The 22,235-nt window shown below is 36.9% G+C and overlaps 8 protein-coding genes across 8 annotated transcripts; 1 reads left to right on the forward strand and 7 right to left on the reverse strand.

Moving 5' to 3' along the window:
* Positions 1–200: 200 nt before the first annotated feature.
* Positions 201–1,408, reverse strand: LOC17883195 (probable CCR4-associated factor 1 homolog 11). Its single transcript, XM_006286655.2, has one exon. The coding sequence runs from the start codon at positions 1,080–1,082 to the stop codon at positions 249–251; it is 834 nt and encodes a 277-aa protein (XP_006286717.1). The 5' UTR covers positions 1,083–1,408; the 3' UTR covers positions 201–248.
* A 238-nt stretch (positions 1,409–1,646) lies between these two features.
* On the reverse strand, positions 1,647–2,937 carry LOC111829913. The gene is made up of 4 exons (XM_023779971.1): positions 2,875–2,937; positions 2,315–2,784; positions 2,075–2,203; positions 1,647–1,986 (listed from the first exon to the last, which is right to left on the reverse strand). The coding sequence occupies exons 1-4, from the start codon at positions 2,935–2,937 to the stop codon at positions 1,647–1,649; spliced, it is 1,002 nt and encodes a 333-aa protein (XP_023635739.1).
* A 308-nt stretch (positions 2,938–3,245) lies between these two features.
* Positions 3,246–5,819, reverse strand: LOC17883853 (PHD finger protein MALE STERILITY 1). Its single transcript, XM_006289246.1, has 3 exons — positions 5,507–5,819; positions 4,769–5,051; positions 3,246–4,662 (listed from the first exon to the last, which is right to left on the reverse strand). The coding sequence occupies exons 1-3, from the start codon at positions 5,817–5,819 to the stop codon at positions 3,246–3,248; spliced, it is 2,013 nt and encodes a 670-aa protein (XP_006289308.1).
* A 2,724-nt stretch (positions 5,820–8,543) lies between these two features.
* On the reverse strand, positions 8,544–9,302 carry LOC17884314. The gene is made up of 2 exons (XM_006289237.2): positions 9,201–9,302; positions 8,544–9,059 (listed from the first exon to the last, which is right to left on the reverse strand). The coding sequence occupies exon 2, from the start codon at positions 9,002–9,004 to the stop codon at positions 8,723–8,725; it is 282 nt and encodes a 93-aa protein (XP_006289299.1). The 5' UTR covers positions 9,005–9,059; positions 9,201–9,302; the 3' UTR covers positions 8,544–8,722.
* Positions 9,303–10,209: 907 nt separating this feature from the next.
* Positions 10,210–11,964, reverse strand: LOC17882165. Its single transcript, XM_006288877.2, has 3 exons — positions 11,712–11,964; positions 11,210–11,390; positions 10,210–10,595 (listed from the first exon to the last, which is right to left on the reverse strand). Exons 2-3 carry the CDS (start codon positions 11,363–11,365, stop codon positions 10,425–10,427), a joined length of 327 nt encoding a protein of 108 aa, XP_006288939.1. The 5' UTR covers positions 11,366–11,390; positions 11,712–11,964; the 3' UTR covers positions 10,210–10,424.
* Positions 11,965–12,128: 164 nt separating this feature from the next.
* Positions 12,129–14,332, reverse strand: LOC17881140 (NAC domain-containing protein 89). Its single transcript, XM_006288063.2, has 4 exons — positions 13,996–14,332; positions 13,273–13,526; positions 12,819–13,049; positions 12,129–12,581 (listed from the first exon to the last, which is right to left on the reverse strand). Exons 1-4 carry the CDS (start codon positions 14,195–14,197, stop codon positions 12,246–12,248), a joined length of 1,023 nt encoding a protein of 340 aa, XP_006288125.1. The 5' UTR covers positions 14,198–14,332; the 3' UTR covers positions 12,129–12,245.
* Positions 14,333–15,814: 1,482 nt separating this feature from the next.
* Positions 15,815–17,732, forward strand: LOC17881917 (bifunctional nitrilase/nitrile hydratase NIT4). The gene is made up of 5 exons (XM_023781589.1): positions 15,815–16,040; positions 16,175–16,354; positions 16,670–16,963; positions 17,070–17,351; positions 17,437–17,732. Exons 1-5 carry the CDS (start codon positions 15,878–15,880, stop codon positions 17,589–17,591), a joined length of 1,074 nt encoding a protein of 357 aa, XP_023637357.1. The 5' UTR covers positions 15,815–15,877; the 3' UTR covers positions 17,592–17,732.
* A 1,350-nt stretch (positions 17,733–19,082) lies between these two features.
* Positions 19,083–21,223, reverse strand: LOC17882328 (uncharacterized protein At5g41620). The gene is made up of 3 exons (XM_006289102.2): positions 20,385–21,223; positions 20,206–20,304; positions 19,083–20,128 (listed from the first exon to the last, which is right to left on the reverse strand). Exons 1-3 carry the CDS (start codon positions 20,817–20,819, stop codon positions 19,178–19,180), a joined length of 1,485 nt encoding a protein of 494 aa, XP_006289164.1. The 5' UTR covers positions 20,820–21,223; the 3' UTR covers positions 19,083–19,177.
* Positions 21,224–22,235: the final 1,012 nt, after the last annotated feature.

Consider the following 22,235-nt stretch of genomic DNA (forward strand, 5'->3'; position numbering starts at 1 on the left):
CAAAGGCTAAGCTCAAACAATATTGTACTCAACGTGAAGTATGAAGTGTAAATTGGCTAAGATATACCAAGTTAATCATTCACATTTGATGTTATAGTTGGTCATTTTTTCTTACCAATTATTCCGGTTATAAATTTGGTTAAGCGAGGGATGATTTTTTTTTTTTTAAATGATTTCTGCTGTATAAATAAATGATTAACAACAATAATTAATTGAGTTAATTAATTAAATAAACAAATAAATAAAACTCAAAAAGCCTCTAAACCAAACAAAACTCCGGCGTGTTTCTCCGCCCCATCCTCGACGAAGTACAAATCTCTCATCCTCTGAAACGCCTGCCACGTCAGCAAACTATCCGAACCGGCCTGATGACATTTCCCAACCGCCCGGTTAACATCGAGCGACTGAGCCACCCGGTCCAAACCACCGTAGAGTTTCCTCTGCTCACAAAACCTCATGATGTGTTTCACATCGTAAACCCTCTCGCCGAAGAAAGCTCTGAGCAGCCCCAAGAACTCTCGCAACGCGCTCGGAAGCTCCCGGCGCGTGAGTATCTTCACTAGGTAACCGAAATCGTACGCGCTGTGAAACGTCACCCAGCTCACCGACTCGTTACAGATCAGTCCGGAAGACATCATCAGCTCCGCGAACCTCTCAGATCCGACACCTTCGCGGCGGTTGCGATCGAAATCGATACCGTGACGACGGAGCAGCTCGATCGAATCTGGCGCGTGTGGGTCACGCTCCACGTCGAAGTCACGGAAATTGAATTCCCAAATGAAGCGACGGCTTTTTTGGCCGAGATCAGGGAGGTTCCCGTCGGCGTCGGAGAGGGTTAGGCCGACTTGGATAAGGCTGAGAGCGTCGACGTTGGATTTGAGAAGGTTGTAGAGATAATTCGGGTTTCCACGGCGGAGTACGGCGAGATCCGCCTTGAAAATCACGCCGGGAAACTCTGTATCCATGGAGATGAATGGGTAGTCCTCGACGATCCCGCTGATTAGCTCGAACTCCGATTCAAGATTATGAGCCCAGACATCACGGATCACAACAACAGAGAGATCTTTATCTGAATTGAACATAGTTTCCAAATTGCAAAGTCTCGTTTTTTTTTTGGTAGTCGTCGTCGTCTCTAAAAGTCTCTGTTTTTATTTCTTCTTGTTGTTAAATATTTAAAAGTCTCTGTTTTTTTTGTCTTTGTTGTTGTTAATCTGAAGAGTTCAGAAATGGTGTATGTATAGTGGAGTGAAGGGTTACGAGGAAGGAGAAGGGAACAAGTGTGAGAAACGCGCACGTTTTTGACTCACTACTCTGTTTCTTGGACTCGGTCTAAGTCGGCTTCTCTCTCTTCTTCATGTATCTCTAATTATTGCACTCTAATAAACGTCACTTTTATTACTTCTTTTTCTTTTTCCGGGAAAATTCATAGAATGATGACTAAATGACTTGTATTAGATATGCTTATTACATTAATCTAGTTAAACAACCATAGAGCGATCTTTTATTTAACAAAGATTTGAACCCCTGTGAGCTATCTTCCTTTGACCTTGAACGTATAATTAAACATGACTGTGTTCTGTGTTGACGAATAAATGTTTTTTTTTATCAAATTCCAAATGCAGAGACTACACAACATATTACGAGAGTTAGTGTGAGAGTGGAGCAAGCCACATAAGAAAGGGATTGGTGAAAGGGAGATCATGGATTGCGTCGGTGGCAAGATTGTAAACACCACTATGACCAAGGGCAGCAAAGTAAATGGAATTAGGCTTAAGGCCTGTGAACTGGCTCGATTGCAAACAAAAGGCTTCATTATGTTGTTGACCAAGAAATATGCAGAGATCCCCAATGTCATACGTGTAACAGTCCTCATCCTCTCTATAAACCATGAACCTCTTTGTTTTTCTCACCACCTCTTTGTTTTTATATTTCTTGTTACACTCCTTCCAATGTATCGCCTTTCCACCGTGGGATAACTGAAGAAACCTGCCTCAGAAAACAAACCAGGTCATACTACACTTAATTTGCTAATAAGAATGAAAGCAATCAAAAAAGTTTTGATTACTTTACTCACCACATGATGTCAAAAACTTCGCCGGTGGGGGACTCCACTAAGTGTTCAGTGTAGAAACACGACTCTAGCAGCTCAAACTCCGACCATAGCAAATCAGGTAACTTGAGACGGTCAAATCTCTGGTAATAACTAATAAGTCACCTCGGGGAAATCTTGGTGACTCATCTTGCACGTGCTAGCGTCATATGTTTTGGCAGTGAAGTGAGCTTGGAGACAAGCCTGAAGGTTGGCGAGTAAAACTTGGAATCACGGTTGGAGTAGAGCACGCTGGAGCAATCCAAAACTTTTGAGGAACTTTCCGTTTTGGTCCAGGCTGAGTCACCAGGCCTACAGAAACACATCCGACCTCCATAAAACTTGATGGCCACGACACATGAGTCGTCACTTGGGAAAGAGGACAGCGACATGTTGATTATGGCATTATAAGTACAATCAGGACTTAGAGGAGGCAAGGATATGACTTTGTGATTCAACATGTTGGTGAGATAGACGCTGGGATCATTAGAATTCATGAAACCAACCCATCCTCTGGATGCTCCTATGTAACTTAATTGATACGTCATCATCCCCTGGTCAGCTACTACCGTCTGTTCCTTCCTTGGATCGTACAAATTCATTGAAGAGCCTCCTCTCACAGCATATGTCCTGTTCAAGAGGTACGGAGACGACTCTACCAAAGAGGACAGAAACCGAACCCGCTCTGCTTGCATCTGTCCCCAACATACATGTATTATGTAAAATAGCGAGTGAAAACAAATAAAAATAAGAAAAAAAAAACCACATAAATAGAGAAGGCTTACGATGGCATCGGATGAGTTTCTAAGGCCAAGTTTCCACATCCTACCAAGAAAAACCAGAGACATTTTTTATGCTGTTGTTGTTCTCGTCTATTATGTGTTTTGAACCTTAGATTTTGATGTTCTCCTACACAGAAGGTGGGGATAATATATTCAATGGAAGAGTTGGGTATTTCTACATACGTAATTACCCTAACTAAGAGATAATAACATAACTATATAGGAATTAGAATATTAACATATATCTTTAGGCCTATTAAGTTGTTTCTATTTTCTTGGGTATTCCCGAAAAATTAATACACGTCGAGGTATACAAGTTATGTATTATGATGTTATAAAGATAGAAAATGAAGGTTATAGCATGAATTTCTTGATTAGGGTAAAAAAGAGAGAGGAATAAGATGTTGGTCACAACTTTGACAAAGAAAAATCCGAGGAACTTCCTCATTATGTTTAACACCAACACACCTTGTGTGTTGCCATACTTCACAAATGTCACAACACACCATCCTCTCTCCATCTTCTTCCTTTGCTCCACACTCACACTCGATTCTCTTATCCTTCTTCTTATTATCATCTGCGTAACATTTCATCACTTCAATGTTCATCATCATTCCTACACTCCCTTCTAATACCAATCCTTTATTCCCACTCATTAGTTTTGCCATTTCATCGACCCTTGTGATCTCCCTTTGACCATCCGCCACTGACTCCACCACGACGTCTCTTAGTTCCCAATAGATATCTCTAAAGACTCTCTCCGCCTCTCCATACACTTCACTCAATGTTGCATCTTTGCTCACCACTATGCATTCTTGTGGAGGCATTGTCATCTCGTTGTTATGATGATGATATTTCCGCGCGATAGTACAGAATATTCCTAATTTGTCCCCTTCATCTAAGTGTAATGTTTTCGCCGATGTATCCCTTATGTAGTGATATTCTTTGAAAAAGTACTTAGCGTCGAGGATTGCCCTTGAAGCCATTCCAATTTGGTTCAGTATGCCCCCTACTCCCTTGTGGTCCATGAGAATGTGTTTGTAAAAATAAAACATGTCTTTCATCACTTGACCTCTTGTGATCTTGTTGTGACCGTTCGTCGTCATCTTCCCCATTGAGTTTTGGTTTTGAAGTGGTACGAGTTCATTGTTACTACTTGGTAACAAATTTGATATGTCCTCCAAGCAATACTCTAGCACTTTCTTCACCGGATTTAGACTACGTCGGACCAAATAGTTCCCGACCACCTGGTTCCCGAGCGACTTCAACACGAAATCAAGCAAACCAGTGTCCCCAATGTAATTTCTAGCTGCATCCCTCACTTCTTGTCTCGATATCCATCGGTACTCGACTCTTTTTAGTGACTCTATGACCACTTTGATAGCCATTTGGATCCTTTTTTGAGACCATCTGCAGTTGGTACTATCAATGGAGATGATTTGGTTTCGGGAGTTATGCATGTAGTTATCTTTTGGAAGACGTGAATGGATTTGAAGCATGAACCTGAAGAGGTCACTGAGAGTGATCAATGGCTCAGTGGATAAACTTTGGTACTTTGACAAGAGGATTGGAGTTTCTCGGTTTAGGCTGGTTAGTTGTTGGTTAAGCAAGCACAAAGGAACGTTACGGACCGATCCAAGTGCCTTCTCATAAATCTTTTGGGTCACTCCATATGTCCCTGACCCGAACCGGTAACCCCAACGACCGAACCATGGCTCTCCTTTTGCTACCCCGTGCAGCAGTCTCAGCTCCATTCCTTTTTTGTGCGATGCATCGTTCAACCCTATTTTCCTATATTAAGCAAAATAAAATGACTAACTATGTGTACATCCCAAATAATAGCTAGGAAGACTCCAGTATGATACGAACACTAATATATCATATATAATATATATACCTGGCCTTTAAACCGGTACAAAGCCGATCCCACAAATCCATGACTTGATGACCGGTTAAGTCGGAACCGGTTTCAATGCCGTTGAGAGAGAGCAAGTGACCAAATCCGTTGGAGTGAAAGAAGCCGTGAAGGACATGGCCTTGAAGCTCCACCAGATGCGATAAACTTTCCCTTTCGGGAAAAGCGTAGCCTCCACCTTCCAGTTTTAGAAAGGCTGCCATTGTTTCCTTTGAGGGGATCACGAAATGGTACTTCTTGTTGCATATCATTTGGTTTCCCCAACCTGCAAGATTCCATACAAACCAATTGTATAATATATATTTTTGATCTCTACATATAAATGCATAAATCTTTTTTTCCCCGGTTGAGTATGTAACTAGACGATGCAACATATTACATTTTCATAAAACGTGGAGTAACAAAACATATATTTTATCAAGTGAGGCTTGACCTAAAATCCTGCAGCGATGAACATCATCTGATCTCTATTACCATATATATTGTTTTTTTTTTTGTTTTATGTATAAGCATGCATAGATATATGCAAAGAAAAATGCGGTTCACAAAAAAAAAAAAAGATGCAAAGAAAGATGCTTAATTACATGTTGAGCTAGGTCATTTCTTACCAAATTTTCTGCTTATGATCTTAGTACATATATACGCATGCATAGATAGATATGAAAAATTGTATACACAGGTCACACAAAGAGAGAAGGGAAAAGAGAGAGAGGACGTCACCAACATATTGGCAATGGTTGCAACGGGGATTGAGAGAGGCTTCGATGGGCTCTTCGACGACAAAGAGAAGCACATAGAGAGGATTCGGGTGGCGATGAACCTCAAGCTGAAAGGACCAACTTCCCATGAGACCGGAACTCTCAAAGTGACCAAACTCAAGTAGCTTTCCGAGGTTGTCTCGAAAAGACAGCTCGTTCATCTCAGCTGGATGCCCTGTCTCCCCAAACGTCTTCAGCCTGAAAACCCTACTTTCACCTCTCTTCCTCTTCTTAGGAAGATGCTGATGATGATCTGTTCGGATCAGATTCGCCATGGAATCAACCAGAAACTTTGATTTGATCTTCGACAAGAGGAAATGATCGATTTTGGATTATATATATATCTTATGGGGGGGGGGGGGGTTTGTTATTAAGAAGAGGCCGAGAGAAGTGTTGAGGAAGTGTGTGTGAAGGGTTTAGAGATATAGTAGTCATTAAGATGACGATCACACAATTAGTGCTTTTTTGTGGTGAAAAGGAAAAGTGAGTGAGAGAAAGAGAAAGGGTTAATTAAAACTCTGATTTAACAATTGTTACTATTGGATTGGATGTTAGGTCTTGATATGTGCATGACTTGTAACACTAACAACTTTTCTTTCTTAGACATATATATACTAGTCTATTAAAAACATTCGAACCCTACTGATCATTCCCAAATTCTATTTCATTTATACTAGTTTATATCTATTTGTACACATATGTGTAATTGATCTTATGTGGCAATGTCATGCAAAAAGATCGAGGGTGAGGAGGAATGTCACGTGACTTGGGAACTATGGAACTATGAGAAGATGAAATAATAAAATAATGAAGACATGCATTTGAGCTTTTCTCACTATTTTAAAGAATCAGATTAACTCTGTGTTCCGTCAATTTCTGTCATGAGCTACCTGCACCTATCGTCTATTTATATATATACATACACTAATACACGTGTGTTGTATAGTTGGTGTTAGCGTCGTTGGACATATTTTTTCAATCTCGTTATTGATTTTGTCATAGTGTTGATGATTTTTTGCTACCACTCGTTTCAAACCCACATAATTAAACTTTGGTAGCCACTGATAGTATAAAGATAACGGATAAGGGTAGGGTTAGTGAAATGTTGATAAGTTGTAACAACTAGATTCGTGAAACAATGGCCAACTATATGGTTTAGATATATGTTTTCTTAATAAAATAGTTAGAGAATGGAGTTTTTTTATTACCCGACTAATTTTACAGGAATAAGTATAGCCGGCAGGTAATTCGTTTACCAATAATCATATATACGTTTTATGGTTTGAAAAGACAATTGTTATTAGTTTAAAGTTGTTGGTTGAATGGTATATATATAGTTTGTGTTCAATGACTATAAAGTACACTTAATTTTTTGGTTGTTACTTGTTAATCACTAATCACTTATTGATGAGGACTACAAAACAAATATCTATATGTCTTACCTTTTGATTTATAAGAAATTGTTTACTGGGATTTATTAGAAAAACTCATAAAGACCCGATAAAAATTATCTTAGTCCTAATAAAACACTTTGGAAGGATACAACTGTAGATGCAAGGTTTTTGTCTGATGAAGTGGCTGATTAATACAGGACGTGATTCAGGATGTTGATATTTTATGTGTGTCCTTGGGTTCTAGAAGACTTAAGAAAACATGATTGAAGGATGAACCAAAAGGGAAAAAGGACTATTTCATTGCTTGATGAAATTGGAGTTTGATAAGGAAAAGGAAAATAGCAAAAAGGAAAAAGTTTTTCCTAATGGAATTTGGAAAAGTTCTCTTATGGGATTTGGTATCAGAGCGGGTTCTCGATAGAGATTCAGTCTTGTTTCGAGTAGATCAAGGGTGAGGATAGTAGTTCAGTACGTAAGTCAGAGCTGATATTTGTTTCTGATGAAGTCATATAAAAAAGGCATGTCTATGACAAAACCACCGTTGTTTGATTCAGCTAATTATGGATATTGCAAGGTTCGTGTGCAAGCGTTTATTAGTAATCTTGATGAGATGGCTTTTGATGAGTTTGTTGGGATTCTTAAAGCTTTTGATCGCACTTACAACAACAAAATACACTCAACGTAATACAATATCATTAGGAGAATCTAATTAGGGGCCACTCAATACAATTTTTTTTTTTAATTTTCGAATATAAATCTTGGTTGAACTATATATATCTTGGTTGAGCTTACTCAATGTAAGAAAATAAACACAAGAAGTAAATTGGAAGTTTTGGGAACGATATTTTTGAACTAGAACTTGTTTAGTAAGATATATATTTAGTGTCAAAGATTTTGTAATTGTTCTGAAGTGTTTTGATTTTAGTTTGTTCAATTGAAATTTGCCAATAGTGGTAAATATAACGATAAATATGCGAGAGAACTACTCTAACTAAAAGGATACGTGTTGTTTCTTTTGATAGTTGAGAAAGGAACAACACACACGTAATGTTTGAATCCGACATTATTGTGAAAACCAACATGCATTTATATATATATATATACTGTATATATTAGTAAGTCTAGTTGAATAGATTTCACATATATATAATAAGCACAACTCTTTTTCATGTTCTTATAAACATTTAATTTTGTTAGTTCAACAACTTTGGTAACAAGTAAACCAAACATATTTATTGTTTGATGTATGATGTGTTTATATACGTATATACTTTGCATTTAACGTTAGAAATGCATATTGCAAAAGAGGAAAGGAAAAAAAAAGTCATTGTTCCACATTTTTCATATTTAAAACATAACTAATTATATATCATGTACATGTACATATACATTGAACTTACAACAAGTCAACAACAACCATTTTCCATTTATAAAAATTTAACATCACAATAGTCAAAAGAAAAAATTAAAAAAAATATCAAGCATCCCAAACGGAATATTATAATTTTGTTTGATGAGGATACATCCATCATCATTACTAGCCATTAAATCCAATATTATGATGGATTAACTTTATAATTTAGTCTATTTTTTAATTTATAGTCATTGCTAAATGGTCAATATTACAAATAAATCTAACGATGTCTTACAAAATATAAGTATATGAACATGTCCGTTCGTTTATAGATTAATTCAAACTATCAATAAATGTGGCAACAAATTAAGAAGAAGAAAAAAATGAAAAAAAAAAATAACATCCTTAATTTGATATAATTTTGTTTTTCTTAATTAGTGTTCTTCTTGCTACGGTTGTTTCCGGTGAGAAAATCAAGCAAAACATGGTTGTTGCATCTAGGGCATCTAGGATCACTGTCTAAAGAGATGATGATGTACATGATGCAATTAGGGCAACCAACGACCACCATTGATTTAGCCACTCCTCCACCTTCGACTTCCTCCGAGCATAACGATGACGATGAGCTCTCAGTGAGCAAAGAAGAATCCAACGACGGCGATATATTTAGTTTCAGTTCAAGTTCAAGGTTACTTGCAGCTTCTTGATTCATGTTTCTTGCCTTCCAAGAAGAGTACGTACTACGTACGGTATGTTGATATATTACTCTACAAAAATCACAGTAAGAAACACGATATAGGTTTAAAACCGGGGATTGCGTGACAAAAGTTTAGTTGGAGATCGATGCTCAATCAAAAGGTGAAGATGACAATAACAATATGGATCTCGGGGTTACAAAAGAAGCTTACCTTGGTGAAGACAAGTAGTAAAGTTCTTGTTCTTGTTCTTGAGATCTAAAGAGAGATTAGTTTGACGTATTCATGTTAGTGGGATGTTGTTATATATAGATAGAGATAGGAAGATACACGCAAGGTGAGAGAGAGAGGCTCTCATTGAATGTAATATTAATTAGGATTAGTTTCATCTAGCTTTCAGAATAAATATTCTTGTAGAAAATATAATTAACAAACAAAAATGAGGTGTTTGTAGCAATAAATGTGATTTGAAAAAAATAATACTAGTATGCAAAAAAAAAAAAAAAGATTGAGTATATGACTTGTGCTCTCAAAATTGCATTTATTACCAAATAGTATTTGGATAAATACAAAACGAGATATTTTGTCCTTTTTCTTAATTCCTCATACTTTTATATCATCAAAACTGAAATTCAAATGTAAAAGTAGACTATCCATTTGTTTCAAACTTGTGTAGTTAAATAGGTGTTGACAATATATATAATATGTAGTAAAATGGGTAGGTGATATTATAAATAAAAAATCCAAAAATAATGTTTTTCAAAAGTCTTATAGGGATACAATTTTCATAATTATTGTTGAAAAAATTGATTAAAATGGGTGACTAAGAATTTGGAATAGCTAGGACGCACGGCCAACAATGGCTTTTTGACTGTTAAGATTATTATTGACTTCAGATAGCGAAACAAAAGGAAGTAAGTATTTAATGAGTTGGTGAAAATTCCCATATGGGATTTGGTTTTGTTTGACTTATATATATATATACAGAGAACAAATATGGAGTTTGTGGCTGTTGTCTAATTATAGAGAGAAAGCTCTGACCGATGGAATCATGCAAACCATTTAAAATAACATATGACATTCGTATGACATAAGATTGCTTTTGTCATCATATGCAGTCAAAGTAAAATCTAACAACACAACCTAAAAAGTTTTGACTTTACAAAGATGAAGACATCGCTTGTGTTTCATGTGTGTTTCACTTTTTTTTTTGTAAGATAAATGATAGAATCAACCATAATAAGTACAAATATTACACGCACCCTAGTTCTCAAATTTTATTACAAGTACTTCCCAACATTTCTCATGAATAAGGTGATCCTCCTAATCAAAACATCATCGTCAAGGTTTTTGACAAGACAGAAATAAATTACAACAGTCTTTTTTTACGTACCATTATGGGTTATTTAGTAGAGTTGTTGTTACATAGAGGAAATATTAGTCTTCCACGATGTGTTTCCTCTCGAGTTCAATGAACTGTCTGTTTAGATGGGTGGTTTCTGTGGCGTTTCGTGTCTCGTTCTCTCCTTTGCATCGCTGTAACTGCATTTGAAGAATTCGTACAAGGTCATTTAGCCTCTGGATATGTCTCTCTTGTGACAAGATGATCTGTAACCCATTAATTAACAAAAGAAGAGTTCGAAATTGTCAGGTCTTCCATTTGAATATGTATGTATATCAAGGTTCAAAACTATGCCGAAACTTGAGGTTAGCATACATCCAATGGAGCTTTAAGGTTGCAGCTTGCAAGACATAAGTTTCTATACTATAATTTTCTCCACTAACGTTATTTATTTGATGCAATCAGGGAAAACACAACAGACGGCTGATACCAATATTTCTAAGCGACACTAAGAACTCTGATCAAACACTGATGGATTCCAGACATATTCTCTAAAGAGGAAATGAAGTAAAGATATGAAATCTAATCCCATGAAAAGGCTAAAGTTTTTTCGCAAAAGTCCCATGTAACTAGATGTATTTCATTGCCAATAAAAAGCCAAACCAAGGTATAGAAAAAATGGCCCGTGATGCAGATTTAGGAATCTCTAGAATCGGAACATATTAAGGCAAGTAACTCTTTATCTCTTCTGAAGTTTACTAATCTATAAGTCACGATTCCAAGACCAATACAGATCATTCACCTACAACTGAAAGCACATCTACTATTGAGGACACACAGAACTTCCAAAAAAATGATTTAGAACACAAGTAAGAAGTACCTTCTCCTTGACAGCTTCTTCCCTCTTTGCAATTTGCTGATGTTTCTGAGACAAGCTAGGAGCTGCATCAAGCTCAAGAAGTGGTTGCCTCCATTCAAACTGAGAAGTGACTATGAGTATGACCAGAAGAAACACAAGCATGATCGGCCTCGACATTTTCTCTATTCAGCTCCTACAAAACCTGTTCCAAATTCACAAAAATCAATAACAATACCCATTTCATACTACCCCAAACACACATATCCAAGAACACGCCTAATTAAAAATAACTAAAAAAAAACTCACCCACCAGTTCAAAAGTTTCTAAAACAGAATCAAAAGTAGAACAATTCAATCAGTGTAAGATACTACTATAACAAAAAATGCAAAATCCATCAATGGCCTTTAGATTTCAACACGAATCCTCAATTCTTCTTTTAACTACTAAGGACAAACCTAAGAGCTACATACAAAATTGATTTCCTCAGCACCACCAAAACGAAATTGAAAATAATCTCCTTACCGATCGAATTTGAACAGCGAAAGCAAACTTCATTATCGAAATCCTCGTCTTCCCTAGGGTTTTTGTTTCCGGCGTTGCGCGAAAATTGAAGAAACTGATCGATTAAATCGATTTAATGGAGTTGTGTAGGAACCTTGTCTTCTTCTCCAGAAATGGGTACTCGTGCAGGAGGAAGAGAGAAAGAAAAACGCAAAGCAGAGGTTTTAATGGCGGCGAGAAATCTACAAATCTTAGTGCAAACCGTCTGGAAGAGAAAAGAGAGAAGAGTACGGAACTAGGAAAAGTACTAATTTACTAAATTGCCCCATCATTTATCAGTTCTCACTAAACCACACCAACACTTTCTTCTGTGTTCGAGATTTCGAATTTCACCGGTTTAAATTGGTAGATTTGGAGTAGAATTGTAGAACATAAAACTCAAGAAACATAAACCGCCTACACACAAAAAAAAACATCATCTATATTTTCTTGCAAACATCGCATCGAGAAGGAACACACTTAGGAACACTGGTTTACTACTTTTCCATAAAAGGTTTATTCTAGATAAAACAACATTGCTATCAGAGCAACTACACATATAATTACGTCCCATCGTGCCCTGTTCACTGATTTGATCGAGTATAGACCCACGAAGCAGCTCGATAATGATTCCGAGGTATCTTGTCCTTTCTTCTTCTGTGATGGCCTTTCTTCTAACAAAGAAGACATTTGTTTGTCTATCACATTCGGCAAAGGAAGTACCCTTATCTCCATTGATGCTGATTCAAGTGTTGGGATTTCGTTTGGTGTGTTCCCTGTCTTCACCGCTTCATCAAGATTGATGATTTCGTCCTTCAGTATATCCGCAAAGAAATCCTCGTCATTATGCACCTAAACACACAAAATTGATTAAGAACGAGAATCAAGAACCACCATCCAAAAGCTTTGAGACTGGACTTTACATGGATATATCTGTCGTATCATATTTACATGGAAGAGTGTTATCAAAAAAAACATGTGATTACCATCTTCCATTCATGCGCTATACATAACGTATAATCCTCAATGGTTGATCTTGTTCCCCAATGACAAATGGGGAAGAAAGTAAACAAAAAGAAGGTGACAAACCTGTAGATTTTCTGATGATTCTGCCATCTCAGCAAGTAATTTCTCCCCTGACTCATCTGCTAGGTAAAAATCAACCAAGTTGTCCCAATCAGATGGGCTCTCTGAACTAGTAGCACCATTTTGCAAAGTAACATGTTTCTCGGCTGCTAAATTTGGCTGTGGTGTCTTCTGACTTGTACCACTATGATATTCTTTGTTCCTCCTGACCCGGCAAACAACCATAGCATCATCCTAGAATGTACAGATATTAATCAATCAACTCAAGCCAAAGAACAAAATCCTAAAACGTTACAGTATTCCTCATCTAAACGTCTTGGAGACTCTTAAAATCAGAAACACTATTGAAGTAAACTATTTTAATTTCCTCAAAAGTAACCACTCGAGTAGGCAAAGTCGCCTCTTATGTAATTTTAATAATGAATTTAAGACAAACAAACTCTTAGGAACAGTTTACCAGAGATACTCCTTTCATGCAGTACTCGTGCATAATCCAGTCAGTTCTTTCGCCTTTTGGTGCACGACCAATATGAAAAACAAGCGTCCTCTTTGTTCCAATGACCTCAGAACCCGACTTCACATCACGTTCTTTCCCAGTGGCTTTCCAGTATCCCATCTTTGTTGCTCTCCTGTTCTGTGAACCGTGTGGATACTTTTTGCCACGGGCACAGAAGAAGAACCACTCGCTATCAGATTTAACAATCGACTTATCTGGAAAGAAAGACACAATTTTTTTTTTTTTGTCAATTTCCAAAGCCAACAAAAAATAGAAACACTAAACATAATCTAAGAGAAGGTATCATGGAGCAAAGACACAGTCCTACAATTGCCAAAGGTATGGACTTTTCGAAACAGGACAACGCTTACAGATTCAAGTAAGAGAGAACCATGAATTAAAGCAACCAAAGCATGTCACAGGCCAAGATATCGAATTCTACACCAAGCAGTATATAAATAAGACGGGATTAACCGAGTCATATCATACTGAAATCATAATTCACAACTTCAAATTGATCCAAAAGTAGCTTAAGTTTCAACAATTCTGTCTCCAGATATCAATATGTACCCAAAAAAAAAAAAAAAAAAAAAAAAAGAGAAATAAATTAACTAAAATAATTCAAAACGAAGTAAACGAAGACACACATCCCAAAAAAAAGAATGGATCGGTTGGAAGACAAACCGGGCAAATCCCAAGGCTCGAAATTGTAAATGTCAGCGTCCGGTATAACCTCGACGGACCTCTCCAAACCATCCATCTTCCGCTTCAAGTAATACGAAATCAGCTCCACATCAGTCGGCGAAAACTTAAACCCAGGAAACACCGTCGACGCTTCCACTGACGCCGCCGTCGCCTTAGACACCCCAATCGCCTCCGCTTCCATGAAGGCTCGCGCGTTCACTACAGTCGCCACGAGGAGCGTTAATACTCAACTCACCGCTCACCGGGAATTCTCCAGAACCTCTCTATCTAACGGAATTTGTTTTTTTTTTTTTCTTTTTTTTCTTTTGCTTCGCTCTTTCTCACTTACTTAGCTTTGAATAGTTTTGCTTCGATTGGAACACTTCACAGGTGCACACATATGGGTTTTTTGCATACGTGTTTCCCCGGTATTGCTTAGTCTACGTATAAATGCCACGTCACTAAACCTAGTAAAGATTATGGTTTTATTTCACTTTAGACCCTTAATGTTTTGACGCAATCTCAGTTTACGACTGTTAGTTTAGTTTTACTAGTCGAAAGACACTTGAATCAGTGACTGACCAAACAGATAACCAAATCAGATCATACTGAAACCTTTTCCTTTTCCTAGTTAGATCTAGACCTTTTTTAATTATTATTCTATTTCTTTTATTTATGGAATTGTTTAGTTAAAATATTTCTATAATCTTAACCAATCGAAAAAGTCTAACCATAGAAAATTGTAATTCGTATACAAATTGTTCATATTTCTATTTTATGTCACGAAAATACGAAACTGACATTTAAAAAAGGGAAAATTATAAAAAGGATAAAATACGAAATTGTCAATGTTTGTTTTTAAACCCAACCCGGATGGTGAACCGGACTAGCTTCCGGGCAGAGCTGTCGTTGTGTTTTTGAAGGCCACAAACAAAAGAAAAAAATAAAGATCGTTTTTCATATGTAAAAAAAACACTACAACTAATCAACTTGGAGTTTCGAACATGTATCACCTTAACCGTTAGACCACAAGAATATTTTCAAAAATAGAGCCAAAACTATTATATAATATGCAAGGCAGCAAGCCACTGCTTTATTGGCTTAACCTTTGGACCGGTTTTGTTTCCGGGTCACCGAATCTTTGGGTTGACCGGGTTCGACAACGGGTTAATTAATTAAAATTTATTTATATATTATATATTTTTATTAATATAAAAGTATAAAGATCATAGCATATTTAACAAAATTTAAAGTCTAATAATAATAATAATAAAGTGACTAAAATTTCAAATCTAGAAGAAGTATAAAAAAAAAACAAAACACACTAATAATTTAATAAAACATCACAAATCAAAACATGAACAATTAGCGATATATATTTAACATCAGATAACCATGAAATTTTAAAATAAAAGAGAAAAAATAAAAAACTAGAAAAATTATGATCAACTACGAAAAATGATGTGTTATGTGTTGATTGAGAAGGTTAAAAAGAGTTTTGAAATAATTAAAATATTATATTTTACTCATAATTTTTTTCAAAATCATAATTTAATTTTTTGACCCGAGACCCGGTGAGCTGGTTGTACCAACCGGGTCGCAGGTTAATAACGAAGTTTTTTGGATTTTTGCGGTTTTGCGATTGCTGGATTTTAGCACAAAACCCAAACCGGAGAAATGTCCGGGTCACGGGTTAACCGGTCGGACCGGCGCGTGAAAACACTGGAAATTGTTGACACGTAAGAGAAAAAGAGAGTTCAATCTCATGTTTAGTGTAAAAAGGCGGCCTACTACTAAACTATACGAACCAAAGAAAGATACTCTGCTAGAATACCAGAATCCACTCATTTCCTCTCTCTCTCTCTCTCTCTCTCGTTCTCTAATGACCAGTCAGCAAGAAATGTCTCTCGTCACGGCGGCTCCTCCTGTCAACGTTGATCAAATCTTCCCCGAGGTTGACATGTCCGCCGCCGACTCCTCCCTCTTCGTACGAGCTACCGTCGTCCAGGCTTCGACCGTCTTCTACGATACTCCCGCCACATTAGGTTCTCTCTCCTTTTCTCTGAATTTTTTTTTTCTTCTTTTAAATCTGAACTGTTTCTTTCTGGAAATTTGATTCACTTTTGATTGGTTGATGCGATGAGAGAGTGAGGTCAATTTATCTACTGGAATTTTGTAGATAAGGCGGAGAGATTGCTTGCTGAGGCGGCGGACAATGGTTCCCAGCTCGTGGTGTTCCCGGAGGCTTTTATCGGCGGTTATCCTCGTGGCTCTAGCTTCGAATTGGCCATTGGTGCTCGAACTGCTAAAGGAAGAGATGATTTTCGCAAGTACCATTCTTCCGCCATTGATGTTCCTGGTAAACTCTGAACAGATAGTTCGATTAGCTTATCAAAATTTAGTCAATTAGTTCGAAGTTTTTAGCTACCTCTGATGTGGTTATGATAGTATCGTCTTCTGAATTTCATTTTCTTTGAATAATCTGAAATTGCAGAGAATGAAATGATTAAATCAAACATTGTTGATGAGGTTAATGATGTAGTATTAAGTTTACAGATGAATGAGCTTGAACTTGAGCTTCAGTCTCTACTTATAGTGTTTCCTGGATCACCAACTGTGTGTAAACTGTGAGATAATGGATTTTATTTATTCATCTGTGCATCTTTTTTCCTAGGCCCTGAAGTGGAACGATTGGCGGAAATGGCCAAGAAGTACAAAGTATTCTTGGTTATGGGTGTGATAGAGAGGGAAGGCTATACGCTGTACTGCACCGTTCTTTTCTTTGACTCACAAGGTCAGTTCTTGGGCAAGCACAGGAAACTCATGCCTACAGCTCTGGAACGTTGCATTTGGGGATTTGGAGATGGATCAACCATCCCTGTTTTCGATACTCCCATTGGGAAGATCGGTGCTGCTATTTGTTGGGAAAATAGGATGCCGTCTTTAAGAACCGCAATGTATGCCAAAGGTTAGTCTTTCTTTGGCTTCCACAGAGAGACAATGTAATTTACAGACTATTTGTGAGTACTAGATGTGCGGCTTGTGATATGTTGCATTGTTATGATTTTTTGCAGGCATTGAGATCTATTGTGCACCTACTGCTGATGCTAGAGAAACTTGGCAAGCATCGATGACTCACATTGCTCTTGAGGGTGGATGTTTTGTTTTGTCTGCTAACCAGTTTTGTCACCGGAAAGACTATCCTCCTCCACCGGATTATATGTTTTCCGGTTCAGAAGATAGCCTAACACCGGACTCTGTTGTCTGCGCCGGTGGAAGCTCCATCATTTCACCTTTGGGAATTGTTCTAGCTGGACCAAACTACCAAGGAGAGGGTCTTATCACAGCTGATCTAGGTAAATTACAAACACTTGTTTATCACTTACCTTTCTCATTCTTACATAGGAAGAAAACCAATCGTATCCTGAAACCCTCTGACAGATCTTGGGGACATAGCACGAGCCAAGTTTGATTTCGATGTGGTCGGGCATTACTCGAGGCCTGAAGTGTTTAGCTTGAACATAAGGGAGCATCCAAGAAAAGCTGTCAGCTTCACAACTTCGAAGGTAACCAAAGATGAATCCGTCAATAAATAAACAGACAATTGTAAAAGACCCAAACTTTCTCAATAATTTGATGCCATTGTGTATATGTAAATGTATATTAACAAACGTCAGACTTTTGGATTGTAATCATTATCAAATCCAAACCGTTATATTGAGTTTGTCTTCTTACCCTCGTTTAAACTTGTGGTTTCGTTTGTTCCATGTTCTTCAAATGTGTGCATAAAACTTGTGATTCTTGTGACTGTTAGGATGAATTATAACTAAACCAAAGAATGGTTCTATTTGGTTTCAATTTCTATACTTAAACCGGATTCGAAGACTAAATGTCTGCCCATGTTTGAAAGTTGATACGATCTGTCCACTGACAAGTTGCTAGTTGAATTTGAATGTCTACAAAACAGTGATTTGAAAGGTTCAATGTATCAAAGTTTATGGAAAGACAAAGGAAAGACAAAGAGATAGACCAGACACAAACTTGATAAGATCACACTGACAAAATATCTTCTTACCTATTTAGTAGAATGTTTTTAGCATTTGACCTTTCTCATACAATATATAAACGAGAGAAATTGTTTATCCTAGTGGCACCAAATAATGCTCTCACTCTACTATTTGTTAAGATAAAATTCTTGGCTCCCAAAAAGCCTTTGATTTGATTTGATATTATATTTAATCAAAATGGTTTATTTTTACAAACATAATGGTTCGAAGTCAAAAAAAATAATATTAAGTGGGCTGTGGGGGACATAGAGCAAATTCTGATTGTTATATGCATTTTTTATTTTCACAAGAATTTGGCCTATTACGGTATTACCTAAGAGAAGGGCCAATGAGCCATTTTTAAGTTTTGTTTTTCATCTTTTCACCTTCTAATTATTATTATTATTTTTTTTTTTGGTTAAATTTTTACGGGAAAACGAATTATAGGGGAGAAACGTAACGGATAGTTGAGACAATATCACATGGGAAGATGGAACGATGCTGTCCGAGAGATGTCTACACAATAATAGAGAATAATGTCTTTGTTTCGTTTTGTATTAACAAACAAAATCTTTAAACTAATCCCCTTCTTGAGTCAATTATTTATATCACATTCACATTATTGCTTTTTTTAAAGAATTCTTCTAATTGTTGTAATTATTAGTATGATTTAATTTACAACAAAACGACGTTTACATGTCATGTGTATATAATCATCAATGCCAAAAATATATAATTTATCAAATATTTAACAACTCAAATAAGTTATAATACAATTTACCTTTACCTCCAATTTAGTCCAAACATATGATTTGATTGGTAATTCCGATAATAATCCTCTAATCCTAATTGGATTTGACATATCAACTAATATAAATGTAATAATAAAAATATTAATTACACAAATATGAGTTGTAGCCAGAAAAATGTAAATATTTCGACTAATTGGTTTAACATGCGTGTATTAAATTGTAAACGACAAAACATAAAAAAACAAAATCTTGAATTAATTTTGTTTTTGAACTTAAATCCAAAAACCAAATCGAATAAATTACAAATAAATAAATATGTATATATACTATTTTAAAAAATTGATACATTTTGTTCTCGCCGGCGCTAGTGCCGGTGTGTGTGAATCACACAAACTCAGAGCTTGGTAGATTCCGATGATTCCACTGCTCCGTTGACGAAGGACCGTTACATCTCACATTCGAAACAATGTACTCTCTCAGAGTCTTTAACGATTCATCTCTCTCTCCATTCTCAACAATCACTGATCTCTTCTCCACAGGATCCTCATCATCATCATCGTCGTCTTCATCATCTCCGGAGACACCAAATCTCGTTTCCCTCCGGTGATCAACATAGCCCCACTTACTTCCACTCTCCATATTCAACTCTATAGACTTAAGATCACTCTCCTCCTCTTCCTCATCATCATCATCCTCATCAGAACCAGAACCATCAAGTGTCTCTAAAACCCTACGGATCTCCGACGATACTTCTCCATCACCACCATCAAAAACCCGCCGGAGCTCCTTCTTCAGCCGTTCCACGGCGGCGTGTTTCTCCTCGAACTCATGTCTCGCCTCCGTAAGCTTCATCTGAACTCTCTCTTCCCTCAAAACATCAGCTATATGCATCATCTCTCTCTCTTTCTCCATCTCCTTCTTATCATCTCCGATACCTTTGGCTAGCTCATCACAAACTTCTTCAAGAACGTTTTTTGCTCTCTTCTCTCTCTCCATCTCCTCTTTCATCTTCCTCTCTGTTTCTTTAGCCTCCGCCAGCTCTCTCCCTAATCTTCTGTTCATCTTCTCCGTTCGTTGCCGGAGCTTTCTCTCAACCGCCGCTTCTTCTTGTAGCCTCTCTATCAATCTCCGTTTCTCCTCTTCCTCCGCATCGAATTCACTCATCAGATGCTTTAGAGAAGATCTTGCTCTGTCTAGTTCGCATAACAGAGCAGAGTTTAAACGTTTGTTTGCTGTCTTGTGATCATCTCCTAGCTCACCTATACGTTTTAAGACCTTTACGAGTTCTCTCGACGTAGTTAACCCATCGCTGACATTCTTTAAACGAGCTTTCACCTGAAATTTAACTAATCAGATCTTTCTTCTTCAGCAAGAAAAGGTTTTTTTTTAAGGGTTAAGAAAGCAAATCATACCGAGCTTGTATTGATGGTTTTGTATTCGACTAGTTGTAGCTTCTGAGGATTTGTTGATCTTTTACGAACTATATCTTCTTCTTCGCGGAGATCTATTCTCTGTCAGATTTTTGACTGTCAAGACAAAGAATATGAGGAAAACAAAACAGAGGAAACTTGAAACTGAAGCAAACCCTAACCTCTGAGCTCTGACGAGAAATGGGATCGGATGATTTCGGCGGGAAATCAATGGAAGAGAACTCTAATGGTTTCTTCGCTCTGTTTCTCGATGATTTCTTGCTTCCCAAGTAGTCTATATTGGAATTTACAGGAGGGTCTGTGCCGTCGTTGATCTCCCAGAGAGTCGCAGCTAGCTTTCTCGCCGAGACGCTGCTTTTCAGAAACTGATTATCTATAAGAAGTTTCTCCGGCGAAAAAGATAAGAGAACAGGAGTTTTAGCAGCGGTAATGGACTTGACCGGAGTCCCTGAGCCACCGCCGCCACCACCGTCATCTTGTGCGGTTGTTTTCCCGGCGAAAATGGAGCGTTTCAAACGGTTTTGACGAGCAAGAGAAGAAGAGGAAGAAGACGAACCACCTCTCTTCCTGATCTTGCAACCTTTCCTCCGTTCCATGATTATTATTATTATAATAGAAACACAACACAATTGTACCAAATGAGAAAAGAATGAGAAAGAGGGGTTTAAGAAGTAGAAATGTTTGGTGCTCTTTAGGAGAAGTGGGTCATGATGATGAGTAGGTTGATCATCTTTCTAAGATCAGAGAAGCAGTTTCTGGAAGATTTTGTCTTTCTTTTGATTTGAATCTCTTAAGGAGACTTTAAAAGTGAGTGAAAGAGAGAGAGATAACACAAAAAAAGAGAAAGTTCAGATGATGTTTTCTTTTATCTTCTTTTTGCTTTTTTCTGTTGAAGGAAGAAGAAGAAGAGAAGACTCAGATTCTAAATTCAGAAGTTGAAAAAGAAGGGTTTGAATCTGGGAAATTGTGTTTTGATTTCTTGGGGCAAGAGAGAGAGAGAGAGATGTGGAGGAGGAAGATGAAAGATAGAGAGAGATGGAGACAGTGTGAGGTGTAGTGTGTGTTTTGTTTTCGTGCGTTGTCTAATTGGGGCAATGTAAATTTTCTTCTCTTTTGGACGGTTCATGAACCCGAGTTTCCCAAATTTGTCAATCATTTTAGTTTATCAATATATATATTTTTTCCATAATCAATAACAAATCTTGTTGCCGCTAACTCATTAATGCAAACAATGACTTGCAAAAAAAGGTATCATGGGATCCATCTTTTTCCAAACTGTAGTGCTTTCTAAAGAAGAGTTACTAGACATCCTTTTTTTAGATCACGATTTAATTTTAACCTGGTTTGATCGGATTAGACCGGATTCAATCTACTACTCTTGCATAGGCTTTTCTTTTTGGTGGGGGGGAAACATATATGAGTGTCAAATATAAAGACAGTTAATGTACTATCAACAACCTCTATGTTATGTCAAAATCTAACTTTGTCTAATTGTCTTCAACAAGACATAGACAAGATACTTCACATTCTATAAAAATCTTGAAGTTTAGTAATTTTAAGATTGTTAATCAAAACCTAATAGTTCCTAAAACAAACTTACGAATTACTTATTACAATCCAATCCAAAATTCACAAAAACTCCAAACCAAAAGCAAAGAGGTGAAAATTTTAGGAAATGTGGGAATAGAAAATTTGTGATCTAGTGTTTGGCATATGAAAGAGAGGCACATGCAGAGTACAATAATAATAATAATAGAACATCCCAAGATATGCCTTCTCTGTCAGTCAAATCAAATCCTTTTAACTTCTTTTTATATATATATTTTGTTTGAATATTAACAATTTTTAAAATAGGATTTAAAACGAGTAGTAAATAATTTTTCAATAATATGTGAGGCTAAGAGAGGTCCTACGAGGCTACGATGGATGATGATACAAGAAAAATAAAACATAAAGATGAACGGCTCTAAATTAAAATAGGTCCTACTCTGTGTTTAACTCTCTTTATCCTT

Source organism: Capsella rubella, unplaced genomic scaffold, assembly GCF_000375325.1.
Source record: "Capsella rubella cultivar Monte Gargano unplaced genomic scaffold, Caprub1_0 scaffold_6, whole genome shotgun sequence".
Classification (NCBI taxonomy): Eukaryota; Viridiplantae; Streptophyta; class Magnoliopsida; order Brassicales; family Brassicaceae; genus Capsella; species Capsella rubella.

Bases quoted from the DNA above. Each gene is read 5' to 3' on its own strand.
- LOC17883195 (XM_006286655.2), bottom strand. From the start codon at position 1,082: ATGTTCAATTCAGATAAAGATCTCTCTGTTGTTGTGATCCGTGATGTC.
- LOC111829913 (XM_023779971.1), bottom strand. From the start codon at position 2,937: ATGTCTCTGGTTTTTCTTGGTAGGATGTGGAAACTTGGCCTTAGAAAC. The intron at 2,785-2,874 runs GTAAGCCTTCTC...TGTTGGGGACAG, and splicing joins GAAACTCATCCGATGCCATC to ATGCAAGCAGAGCGGGTTCG. The intron at 1,987-2,074 runs GTGAGTAAAGTA...TTTCTGAGGCAG, and splicing joins GAAGTTTTTGACATCATGTG to GTTTCTTCAGTTATCCCACG.
- LOC17883853 (XM_006289246.1), bottom strand. From the start codon at position 5,819: ATGGCGAATCTGATCCGAACAGATCATCATCAGCATCTTCCTAAGAAG. The intron at 5,052-5,506 runs GTGACGTCCTCT...GGAATCTTGCAG, and splicing joins CAACCATTGCCAATATGTTG to GTTGGGGAAACCAAATGATA. The intron at 4,663-4,768 runs GTATATATATTA...TGCTTAATATAG, and splicing joins TGTACCGGTTTAAAGGCCAG to GAAAATAGGGTTGAACGATG.
- LOC17884314 (XM_006289237.2), bottom strand. From the start codon at position 9,004: ATGAATCAAGAAGCTGCAAGTAACCTTGAACTTGAACTGAAACTAAAT.
- LOC17882165 (XM_006288877.2), bottom strand. From the start codon at position 11,365: ATGTCGAGGCCGATCATGCTTGTGTTTCTTCTGGTCATACTCATAGTC. The intron at 10,596-11,209 runs GTACTTCTTACT...AATGGGTTACAG, and splicing joins AAGAAGCTGTCAAGGAGAAG to ATCATCTTGTCACAAGAGAG.
- LOC17881140 (XM_006288063.2), bottom strand. From the start codon at position 14,197: ATGGAAGCGGAGGCGATTGGGGTGTCTAAGGCGACGGCGGCGTCAGTG. The intron at 13,050-13,272 runs GTAAACTGTTCC...TGTACATTCTAG, and splicing joins GCATGAAAGGAGTATCTCTG to GATGATGCTATGGTTGTTTG. The intron at 12,582-12,818 runs GTTTGTCACCTT...TTGTGTGTTTAG, and splicing joins AATCATCAGAAAATCTACAG to GTGCATAATGACGAGGATTT.
- LOC17881917 (XM_023781589.1), top strand. From the start codon at position 15,878: ATGACCAGTCAGCAAGAAATGTCTCTCGTCACGGCGGCTCCTCCTGTC. The intron at 16,355-16,669 runs GTAAACTCTGAA...CTTTTTTCCTAG, and splicing joins TTCCGCCATTGATGTTCCTG to GCCCTGAAGTGGAACGATTG. The intron at 17,352-17,436 runs GTAAATTACAAA...ACCCTCTGACAG, and splicing joins TCTTATCACAGCTGATCTAG to ATCTTGGGGACATAGCACGA.
- LOC17882328 (XM_006289102.2), bottom strand. From the start codon at position 20,819: ATGGAACGGAGGAAAGGTTGCAAGATCAGGAAGAGAGGTGGTTCGTCT. The intron at 20,305-20,384 runs GTTAGGGTTTGC...AAAATCTGACAG, and splicing joins TTTCTCGTCAGAGCTCAGAG to AGAATAGATCTCCGCGAAGA. The intron at 20,129-20,205 runs GTATGATTTGCT...GTTAAATTTCAG, and splicing joins AAACCATCAATACAAGCTCG to GTGAAAGCTCGTTTAAAGAA.